The 12,467-nt window shown below is 29.8% G+C and overlaps 2 protein-coding genes across 4 annotated transcripts; both read right to left on the reverse strand.

Moving 5' to 3' along the window:
• Positions 1-594: 594 nt before the first annotated feature.
• LOC102593462 (uncharacterized) lies at positions 595-7,275 on the reverse strand. 3 transcript variants are annotated; one of them, XR_001472233.1, is made up of 3 exons: positions 7,122-7,275; positions 6,902-7,040; positions 595-946 (listed from the first exon to the last, which is right to left on the reverse strand). XR_001472233.1 is itself a non-coding variant. In XM_006366018.2 (2 exons), exons 1-2 carry the CDS (start codon positions 1,379-1,381, stop codon positions 895-897), a joined length of 414 nt encoding a protein of 137 aa, XP_006366080.1. In that variant the 5' UTR covers positions 1,382-1,659; the 3' UTR covers positions 595-894. The 3 variants fall into 3 exon arrangements, 1 of the variants encoding a protein (XP_006366080.1); XR_001472232.1 differs by lacking the exon at positions 7,122-7,275 and having other exon boundaries at positions 6,902-7,114; XM_006366018.2 differs by lacking the exons at positions 6,902-7,040; positions 7,122-7,275 and adding an exon at positions 1,020-1,659.
• Positions 7,276-8,845: 1,570 nt separating this feature from the next.
• Positions 8,846-9,602, reverse strand: LOC107058691 (uncharacterized). Its single transcript, XM_015304712.1, has 2 exons — positions 9,186-9,602; positions 8,846-9,091 (listed from the first exon to the last, which is right to left on the reverse strand). Exons 1-2 carry the CDS (start codon positions 9,539-9,541, stop codon positions 9,040-9,042), a joined length of 408 nt encoding a protein of 135 aa, XP_015160198.1. The 5' UTR covers positions 9,542-9,602; the 3' UTR covers positions 8,846-9,039.
• Between the last annotated feature and the right edge of the window lie 2,865 nt (positions 9,603-12,467).

Below are 12,467 nucleotides of genomic sequence, written 5' to 3' on the forward strand. Positions count from 1 at the left end.
GATAGTATATTATAACATTAATACATCGATCCTCTTATAATATTTGAGCTTCTACTGCCTGGATCATGATGAATATCAAAACCTAAAAATAAGTAAATCAAGAAATCGAGATAAGTATACCTAAAGATAAGTAAATCAAGAATTGGAGTTTTTTTCTTCTTAAGAACGGAAGGTTTATTCATACAAAAGTGGAACTAGTCTATGAGATACAATTCCATCCACATCTCTTTCGAGAGCATTTATTTTACCAGAGAAAGAGATGTTACAAAAACATAAGGCTGATTTCAGTTCATATGTGGATCCTTCGTTGTCCTTCAGTATTTAGCTAATAAGTTTGCTACTATATTAGCCTCCCTCAGGATGAGCTTCAGAGATGATCCTTACAGCTGTATGATTAGTGACCTGCAATCTGCGTAAATATTGGTGTGCATGAAGAAGAGGGAATTAAACAAATCACGGAAGAGATAGTACCAATCACTCGTGAGAGGAATTAGGTTTCTGTATGATGAATTGTAAGCAATAACGTAGAGAGCACAATATTTTTCGTGGAAAACTTCCTTGCTCAAGGGAATAAAAACCACGACTTACATCGCGTAGGATTTCAACAATCAAATTTCACTAAATTCAAGAGCGATTTAAGATTACAAAGGATAATCTCCAAGAAGATCAATTTTCTTCTTGTTACAAACCTCACAACTTCAATTACTCGATCATTTCAATTTAGGAATTATTATAATTCAATAATAACCCTAGAACAACATCAGTTACATCGGGAAGAAAACACACTTCACTTCAATTTATGATTCTTCAGTATCTTTGTCTATCATCAAAACTTCATATTTCTGAATTTGTGCATTCCATCCATTCAAAATACCAAACATAAATACTGCAGGTTCAAATCATCTCCTTTTTGTTTCCTCTGAGATAAGGAAAAAAGGCACAACCCCTGTAAAAATAAAATAATTAAAACATAATTTAATTGAATACAAGTGCAACATATGAAGTTGTAACAAAATTACTTGAATCTACAAAAATGGAATGTTGGTTTGATTCCTTGAACAGCAAAAAGTCCATCTTCATTTATGTCGCAGATGACTTTCGCATATTTTACTAAGTGAATTGGAAGAAAGTAATATCCTGTATAAACACCATCAATATAAATCATTAACAACGTAGACGATACAAATTCTTCTTCATCATCATCATTAAGAATTGTAGCGTCTCGATGGATGAAATTCTTGGAATTCACTTCCTTCCATCCACCATTTGCTTCAATTCTAATTATGCTTTGAAATTTGTCGGGTCGAGCCGGAGGAACCCAAACTCTAATTTCAATATCATCGTTGCACCTATTTTCTATAACAGTAAGCTTAGCACCCATTGCTATTTAATTTATTTGATCAGTGCTCGTGTGCTTAGTGTATGCATTTAGTGATGAATTATGGATAGTGAAAACTTTAGTATATATGCCAAATATTGAGAGAGATATAGGAACTTTCTTGGAGTTGTGTTGAGTATCACATCACAATAATGCAAGAGTTTATTTTGTGAAAAAGAGAAAAGATTAGACTCCATCACGTGAAATTCAATAATTATCATACAGTATTATTCTATCAACTCTGACTTAATGTGTATACGTATAAATATGTGTATGAATTATGAAAGATGCATATCTTGCAATAACGAGATAGTTATAAATTTATAATTAAGTTTATGTGATAAGAGTATTAATTAGTAACTCGATAAAAATAATAATTGATATGTTATATTATGTATAGGAGTGTAAAATTGACTTGAATATTTCATATAAATTCTCAGAATTGAGAATTTTTAGGTACGTATATATGTTAAAAAGATATATATGAAAAACGCATATTAAAGAATATGCCAAATTAATCATAATGGAAATGAAATTTCAAGATAACGTTTAGGAAACATCCAAGCAACTTAAGCAGTGATTTATCTTACAAAACTAATCATTAGTTTGTGCACTTTTTTTCATTCTTCTTGTTGAAGCAGTATTTATAAGGCAAAGAAAAAACAACGAGTAAGTTGAAAATTTTGCTCTTGCATATCTTTAATTTGCTTTTATACTTTTTGTACGTACAACAGTACTCACTTTAACTAATTTGATGCTTTAATTTCCTTCATTAATTTTCCTTGGTCAACAAGCAACAAATATGGAAAAATTAAAGCTAGGATGAGAAGGGATTCTCTTAAAGTTGAGGAAATTACGACATCACATTAGATTCATCAAGTAAGGATACAACATATGGTTATATACTATTAACATAAAATGACAACCTTTATATTATTGGACATTATAAACTCAATATTGATGATTTTTATTTCTTAGATAATTCCGATGCAAGGATATTGAAGGAGTTATACATAATAATAGAGGTGAGTGGATATTAATTAGGCTTCATATGAAGGATATTTCAAAAGAGTACTAATACTCTGACAGAATTGTTAGCTCTTATGCATGCTAACACTTGTAAATTTAAGATTACAAGGATAATAATCACTTGATGTCTCTAGAAACTCCATTGATCCAGTTTGAAGTAATAAATTTGATTAACAATGATCATAAATCTAATAGGTTTATCAACAATGATCATGAATCTAATAATTTTTTGATCCATTAAATAACAATAAGGACAATTTTGGATTAAAGTATTGACAATAAGGACATTTTTGACCTTTTTCCCTTTAATTATTTCAATTATGTAGTTTTTAGTACTTCTTTTAATATCTCACATATATTTACCTCAACTTTGTATTTTTCTTATTTATCTTTGAATGCAACGACTATTTATTTCAATTATTATATTTTTTTTCTAGTGAATTTTTTTTATAAAAATAATCTGGATGGAATTCAGTAGCGAAAAGTATAGATTTCGGGGTTCCTATAATTGTCATGCCTATGTATCTTGAACAACCAATTGTAGAAATGGAAGTAGCCGCGGAAATTGTTAGAGATGATGATCGAAAAATTCACTGAGAGAAATTGCGAAAACTCTTAAAAGGTGTCATAAGAGGGGAAAATTTGAGCTCTAATGTGAGATATATATCAGCAAGAATTTAAAATCTATAAGAGATGGATTCCAGTCTGCATTAATAAATAGTGATCTTCTTATTTTTGCAGAGAGAACTCACATGACGATCTCTGGGTCTCATTTTATTTTTTGCATACAACTGACAACATATAGAGCTTTAGGTCTAGCTGCATTACAAAACATCATATTTTAAAATAATAAGTAACTTATTTTAAAAGAAGTCTCATCTCATTCGAATATTTGAATAATAAGTCAAAATCCAATATCAATACAAAAAGTTTATCTAGTTAATTTTGAAGTTAGAATGTAGAATTTTGAATTTCAGTTTGCATTTTTGTATATTTCGAATTTTTAATTAGATTTACATTTTTTTTTAAAGTGTAATTAATATTGGATTTTAATTTATTTTATTTTTTTGTAATTCATTTACTGTATTTTTTACTTCCACGTTCGATCATTGTCTCTTCAAGTGTTAAAGAAAGGGAATTGCAACATTCATCTCTCAAAAAATAATTTTTAGTGTGTCTATTTTATTTAAATAATATGATGCCCAATGAATTAGTTATTTAGTTAGTCGGTAATAAGTTACCAAATTAATTTTTAACTTTAAATTACAAAATTAACGTGTCTATTTTATTAGATATTTAGTTAGTCGGTAATAAGTTACCAAATTAATTTTAATTTTTAATTACAAAATAAACGTGTCTAGTTATTAGTTATTTAGTTAGTCGGTAATAAGTTACCAAATTAATTTTTAACTTTAAATTACAAAATTAACGTGTCTATTTTATTAGATATTTAGTTAGTCGGTAATAAGTTACCAAATTAATTTTTAACTTTAAATTACAAAATTAACGTGTCTATTTTATTAGATATTTAGTTAGTCGGTAATAAGTTACCAAATTAATTTTTAACTTTAAATTACAAAATTAACGTGTCTATTTTATTAGATATTTAGTTAGTCGGTAATAAGTTACCAAATTGATTTTTTATTACAAAATTAACGTGTCTACTTTATTAGTTGTTTTTAGTATGTAATAAGTTACCAAATTAATCAGGAGGTTTTTCCTATATAGATTAAGATTTTTTTGTGAACTTTGCAGAGAAATTTAGAAAGTGTGAGCATAGGAGTAGGAAAACTACGATGGCGGAAGAACACGAAATTGAAGAAGGAGAAATATTTGATGGTGTAGTTTACAGTTATAGTGATCTGAAAATTCCAAAGGAAGAAGACGAAGTCGAAATATATGATGATTCTCATATAGACATTGATGCTAAGATTCAAAGTGTTTTGGGCGATTATATGAAAGGTTTTGAAGGAGCTGTTTCTGCTGAGAACTTGGGGCAAAAATTTGGTGTTCATGGTTCGTTTTTGCCGATTGATCAACTTGTAATTCAACCACATATCTCAAAAACTCCCTTCCCCTTCTCACAAACCCATTAGGATTAGGATTAAGGTTAGGGTTAGTTCTTCTGATAATACTGCTGCCCCGAAGAGTAGTGATTTACACACTGCTTCTGATAACCTACACTGCCCGGAACTGACAACTTATGGGGATAAGCCACCAGTTGCTCCATTCACTATACAAGGAGATTCGATTCGCTGTTCTAAGGGTTCGGTTGATGTAAAAGAACATAATGGAAGGGAAGTTTCGGTAAAGAAAAGAAAATCGAGGGAACAAGACTATTTAGGTAATGAATTGGGTGAAAGTGATGTCAATGCTTTTGAGAGTAAATTCAGAAAACAGAAGAAGTCGAAGGTGATTCAGACTGAAAAAAAGAAGTCCAGTAGAAGCAAGGGTGAGGGGAAATCGACAAGGAGAGATACAGGAATCAAGGATTCTGCTCCTAAAGAGAGAGAACAACAGGCGAACAAGTATAGAGTAAAGCATCAATCGGAAGCAGAATCTGGCATGATCCGCAAGCCAGTTTACAAGAAGGCCATTGGATATGGGAAGGTTGCAAGGGCCTACATTGCATATTGGTAGAGGGATTTACTGTATTAGCAGTCATTCGTTCTTGTTTTCTGTTAAATTTGTTTATATGTTGAAAGTATATGAAAATAAGCAACTGATCATTCTGCTTCACAACTTTACTTTATGTACTTTGAAGATTACTTAAAGAACCTAAATGTGTAATGATAAGGTTTCTAATCCCAATTGCAGAACCAACATACTCTTAGGTAAGTCTTTCAATGCTATTTATCTAAATCTATTTTGGTGTTGAGGGTTGGATCTCGAGCCACAAATTCCTTTGTAATAATCTAAAAAACAATTTTGGAGCTTCATTATAATAGATCATGAGGAGTATAAAATGACTTATATGGTTATTTGGTTAATATGAGGGATGGATCTTATTTTGCCAACTCTTTTTTTATGCTAACTTTACATTCCCCTGCCTAAAGAAATCAGTGTTCTGTATCTATCTTGTTGCACCTTCTAAAGACTATCCACTGATGATAAGAAGACAAATTTTAAACAGTTGGTAATTTTCAAAATGTAACTTCTAAATAACCTAACTTTCTAGTATAAAGTAGAAATTACACTTAGTTGTCATCATAGTAGAATTATTGTTGGGTTTAGGGTTTAAGATATGATATAGGATTGGAATTTATGGATTTCCAAAGTCAATATGATGGACTAAGCTAACTGACCTACCTAACTAAATAATTTTCAACATTCGCACAAAGGTACTCACAGCAAGCATTATGACTCGAGGCTTTACTGGCCATCAAAAACAAGTAGAATATGATAAATCACACCACAAAGGAAGAAAAAACCTGGACTTTAAGAGAGTTGCTAGCATACCCTAGGTGCAATGACAATAGTACAGAAGAGAATTGTCAAGCCCTCCCTAAAATGTTTGACAGTTGATCAAACTGTGGAGGTTCATGTGTACACTGTTTTGTTTTCTTGTATGACAAGGGAAACCTGCAGCCGCTACTAAAATCCCCGCTCCTATGCAATAACATATATCCACTTATTACATTATCCATGTACACATAGATCACAGTGAAGCAGTGAGTGAATCTGGCATCCTACAAGAGTGCCCAAGTGTCCATAATACTTATACAAACATTAAACTAAGAAGCCTCTTCATCAATCAATTTATTTTCCCCTAGCTAATCGATTGTCTCAACTGATATCCTTCTAAATTGGCTAATGACAAATATCAAAGATCTATCCTAATCATCAATTGATCCAGTAGGAATCACAAATCAAGTTTTTCTAGGAGATTGACCTAATAGCAATAGTCCTAACAAAGACCATATCAAAAAATAACTTACAAGACGACAGTCAGGATACCATAATATTCTTATAACAAATTCTATTATGGAAATATGAGGCAACTATAACACCAATCCGTCCAGGTATATTACTATCTTTAATCCACCCACCTTCAACTGCAGAGTACTTGCTCAAATTTTTCAGTGTATGTATATATACACAAACATGCACACACACAGAGATTCAAACATACATAACAAGGCCCAAAATTGTTAGCATATACCTCAAATGCAAAGAATAGTAGATCTTTAAAAAAACAAAGACTATGGACAAACCACATAACTGCTGAAACTTTTAACACATCTAGGCCTGCACAAAGTTGAACACTGCTATATGTTTCCATTTTCTCCCTTAAATTGGTGTCCAACACATCTCCCACATACCACATCTTCTTAATATTGATTAAACAAAAAGTACTGTTTTTACCGACAAATCTCAACAGCACTCACAAGCAAATAGGAACTTGTGTTAACCTAACATCAAATTCTACAGCATAGGCTTAAAGTGGAAGCAAATAATACTCAATCCAATAGCTAATAGTAACGAAATATCTACCTGTGCTGCTACTTCGGTTTTGCAATACTACTCTGCAAAAGTTGGAGAATTTCCTACAAATTCGACATGAAAAAAAGAACGCCCCAATAAGCCTTTGATAACTAGATCTTCCATTATCCTGTCACAGATGACTCTCGTCCTACCACATTGAAATCAAATTAATTAGATTTAGAGAAAGGGGCTGAATGAGAAGGGAGAAAGTCATCTGCGACAGGACTACCAGAAGATGTGAACATCAAAGGCATCGGAGCGATTGGGAGGAACCTGAAAGTTGCCAGAACTCCAAAAGAGAATTTGTAGGGTTAGTAAAGACGAAGAGTACTCACTACTCAAACAACCCGTTGGAGGTTTCCGAAAAGTAGAAACAAACGCGTTTTTACTGATTAAAGGAAAAAAACAAAAAGAAGAACGCGTCCTTTTCTTTCCTTTTTTTTTTTTGCTTCTCTCTTTGGAGTCATCGGGCCAAATTAGCCTTTTTTTCTTGAAAAAATTACTGAAATACATTTTTTATATTTATCTTATTTTTAATATCTCTTTCTATTTCTAAAAACCTCTAAAATTCCTTATTTTTTTAATGTATTCGAGTTACATATTATGTATCCGATTTATTTTATAATGTATTCGAGCTAGTTTTAATATATCTGAGTTACATGTTATGTATCCGAGCTAGTTTTTAATATATTCGAGCTACATATTATATATTCGATTTATGTTATAATGTATCTGAGATACTCTTTAATTTATTCGAGTTACATATTATGTATTTGATTTATATTACTTTTTAAGGAATTAATGTAATTACAAACTAAAGAGGGATAAATTGTAATTTCATATTAAAACTATGTGATTCCTAAAATTTACCTTTTTTTTGTTATAGAATAAATACATATATTTCAATATATCAATGTATATTTTTAGGTGGATAAAGAGGAATATAAATGTTGTTGGAACATCTCTTTTCTAAGAAAGACCACCTGTTTTTTGAATGTGTTGAGTTATTGATCTTAACTAAACACATTCTCAACTTGCTTCATAAATGACTAATATGGTTTGAACAAGTGACAACCATGGCTAACTTAAAATGCTAACATAAATGAACGAGGGGATTTATTCAGACCGAATTAAAAAATTTCGTTCTTAAATAAGGTCTAAAATTCATAACACATTTCTATTAAATCACAAATTAAATTAGATTAGCTCAACGAGCCTAGTCAATATTGACGAATTTAAATTTATCATCTCATTTTTTGTATTCTACAAAATTTTATCCAGATATTTTTCCTTGATCAAAATCTATGTTTTTAAATCATATACTTATGTGACAACTTAAGGACTGAATTGGACAAAATGTGTAGGACACATCTTATTCTGAATAAATAGAGTGAGCACAATACGTTGATTTAAAAAATAAGATGAAGAATGAAAAAAGAGGCAGAAAATAAAGTTGGAAGACGAAAAAAGCTAAAAGAGCCTTCTTCCTCCTCCCGGTTACTGTCGGCCCCAATTTCTCTGCTTCTTCTTCTCCATTCTTTTCTTTGTTGACCGTTCTTTTGGATTACTATTTTCAACTGGAGACATTTCAATTATTACTAGCGACACATAAAATTTTACAGTTAAATAATAAAAATTTCATGCTAATTTCATTAACTGTATTTTTATGTACGACGAAGAAGGAATTAAACAATTCATGAAAGAGATAATACCAACTACTCATGAGAGGAATTAGGTTTCTGTATGCTGAACCGTAAGCTATAACGTAGAGAACACAATATTTTTCGTGGAAAACTCCCTTGCTCAAGGGAATAAAAACCACGGCCTGCGATGGGTAGGATTTTAGCAATCAAATTTCACTAAATCAAGAGCGATTTCAAATTACAAAGGATAATCTAAAGGAAATTCTCCAAAAAGATCAATTTTCTTCTTGCTACAAATCTCACATTACTCATCACTTCAACTTAGGATTTATTATAATTCAATAATAACCCTGAACAATATCAATTACATCAAAAAGAAAACACACTTTACTTTGTTATAGTGTTGAACTTGATTCTTCAATATCTTTATCCATCATCAAAACTTCATACTTTTGAATTTGTGCATTCCATCAATTCAAAATACCAAACTTGAATACTGCAGATTCAAATCATCTCCTTTTTGTTTCCTCTAAGATAAGGGAAATAGGCACAACCCCTGTGAAAAAAAAAATGTTTCATAAATAAATCAATTATTTAAAACATAATTTAATTGAATACAAGTGCAACATATGAAGTTGTAACAAAATTACTTGAATCTGCAGAAATTGAATGTTGGTTTGATTCCTTGAATAACAAAAAGTTCATCGTCATTTATGTCGCAGATGACTTTCGCATATTTTACTAAGTGAATTGGAAGAAAGTAATATCCTGTATAAACACCGTCAACATAAATCATTAACATAGTAGACGACACAAATTCATCATCATCATTAAGAATCGTAGCGTCTGCATGGATGAAATTCTTGGAATTCACTTCCTTCCATCCACCATTTGCTTCAATTCTGATAATGCTATGAAATCTGTCGGGTCGAGCCGGAGGAACCCAAACTCTAATTTCAATATCATCGTTGCACCTGTTTTCTATAACTGTGAGTTTAGCTCCCATTAATTTGCGTGATCAGTGCTCGTGTGTAGTGTATGTATTTAGTGCTTGTGTAATGGAAGTGAATTATGAGAGTGAAAACTTTGTTGTAATATATAGGGGTGTAAAATTGACTTAAATATTTGATATAAACTTTAAGAATGGAGAACTACTCCCTCGGTCCCTTTTTACTTATCAAATTTTGACTTGACACACTATTAATTAAAAAAATATTGATTGCTCTAGTAAGTTTACCATTTTACTCATTATATTTTTCAAAGACATATTTGACTTAATGTTAATAAATTGAGGGTATAATATGTAAAAAAAAAAAAAAATCCTTTCTTGATTTGTAAAAAGTAACAAGTAAAAATAAAAAATTGGACAAGTAAAAAAAAACGAGGGAGTATAAGGTATGCGTATACAAAAACACATATCAAATTAAAGGTCAAATATCTACTTTAAATTTTAGTATCAAAAGAACATGTTAAATTAATCATAATGGAAATGAAATTTCAAGATAACGTTTAGGAAACATCCAAGCAACTTAAGCAATGATTTATCTTACAAAACTAATCATTAGTTTGTGCACTTTTTTTCATTCTTGTTATTGAAGCAGTATTTATAAGGCAAGAAAAAACGAGTAAGTTGAAAATTTTGCTCTTGCATATCTTTAATTTGCTTTTATACTTTTTGTACGTACAACAGTACTCACTTTAACTAATTTGATTCTTTAATTTCCTTCGTTAATTCCTTGGTCAAGAAGCAACAAATATGGAAAAATTAAAGCTAGGATGAGAAGGGATTCTCTTAAAGTTGAGGAAATTACAACGACATCACATGAGATTCATCAAGTATGGATACATCATATGGTTATTAAGCATATATACTATTAACGTAAAATGACAACCTTTATATTACTTGGGCATATACTACTATAAAAAATATTGCATTAATTCCTTGGTCAACAAGCAAGGATTCTCCTTAAAAGATATTTCAAAACAATATTCAACAAAATGCTGACCAAGTCTTAGTTAAAAGACTGGCCGATGACTGCTTAAACGGCCAATGGATGGCCTACTTAAAGTTTGAGAAAATTAGAACGTCATCACATGAGATTCAAGTAAGGATATATATACTATTAGCCTAAAATGACAACCTTTATATTATCTGGGCATTATAAATTCAATATTGATCATGATTTTATTTCTTAGGTAATTCCGGTGTAAGATTTTGAAGGAGTTATACATAAAAATAGAGGTGATTAGATACTAAGTGTCATATGAAGGATATTTCAAAGAGTACTAATATTTTGACAGAATTATTAGCTCTTATGCATGATAGCACTAATAAACTAAGATTACAAAGGATAATAATTACTTATGTCTCTAGAAACTCCACTGATTCAGTTGAAGTAATATAATAGGTCTACAGTTCATAAAGGCATATATAATACATAAACATAACCATTAACTTGGCTTCAACTGACAATTATAACTTTTAACTTTGGGTGTGCACAAGTAGGCCTTCAAACTTGTATAAAATTGAACAAATAAACACACGTGTCCTATGTGACATAATACATGTAGGATGCCACACAGGACACAAAATTGCCATGTAGGGTGTCATGTAGGACGAATGTGTCTATTTGTTCAATTTTATACAAATTTAAGTGTCTACTTATGCACACCAAAGTTAAAGGTCAGTTGAAAATAGATAAATCGTTAGGTCCCAGCTTTCACTAACTATCTCTTTTCTAAATCCTCTGGAAAACAAAACAATTTGCAGATGGAGTCATTAGTTGAACAAATAATCTTATGTTTGCCTTGACCAAAAAAATATATATGAGGATATAACGAAGCCACAAAAGTAATAATAGTCCTTTAACTAGGGAAGATACATATACAATCAATGAGATATAAATTACACAAGGATATATGTTAATGGGCTCTAAGCCTAGCGGCCCTACAATATCTATTTGTAAATAGAAGGAGAAGAAAAAAATGATACATGTCAACACCACAAATTTTCAATATTTTAAATAAATTTTAAATAATTAATAACCAATAATTAAATAAATAAATATAGACACATGTCAATAATTAGAATTAGAACGACACATATCAACACAATTCTATCTTAAATTAAAAACTGGTAGAATTTTTTTTATTATAAACTAATTAAAATTTTTCAAATTAATTTTATAGTAATTAAAATTCTCAATTATTAATGAAAAAAATAATCAACTAACTACTACCTACTAACTTCCCAATTCCATCTTAAATTAAAAATTGCTAGAATTTTTTTCATAAACTAATTAAAAAAATTCAAATTAATTTTATAGTAATTAAAATTCTCAATTATTAATGAAAAAAATAATCAACTAACTACTACCTACTAACTTCCCAATTCCATCTTAAATTAAAAATTGCTAGAATTTTTTTCATAAACTAATTAAAAAAATTCAAATTAATTTTATAGTAATTAAAATTCTCAATTATTAATGAAAAAAATAATCAACTAACTACTACCTACTAACTTCCCAATTCCATCTTAAATTAAAAATTGCTAGAATTTTTTTCATAAACTAATTAAAAAAATTCAAATTAATTTTATAGTAATTAAAATTCTCAATTATTAATGAAAAAAATAATCAACTAACTACTACCTACTAACTTCCCAATTCCATCTTAAATTAAAAATTGCTAGAATTTTTTTCATAAACTAATTAAAAAAATTCAAATTAATTTTATAGTAATTAAAATTCTCAATTATTACATTTTAAAAAATATATATCAAAAGACAAGAATTACTATCCTATTTTTTAAATCTTGCATTATATTTTAGTTTTCTACTGTAGAAAGATTAAATCACCAAATCTCACGTTCCTTGCCCCTCTTTCGGAGTAAATTTAATGTAGTTATAACTTCTCAAGTTTTTATCTTTAAAT

The sequence above is a fragment of the Solanum tuberosum genome, unplaced genomic scaffold (genome assembly GCF_000226075.1).
Source record: "Solanum tuberosum cultivar DM 1-3 516 R44 unplaced genomic scaffold, SolTub_3.0 scf00597, whole genome shotgun sequence".
NCBI lineage: Eukaryota > Viridiplantae > Streptophyta > Magnoliopsida > Solanales > Solanaceae > Solanum > Solanum tuberosum.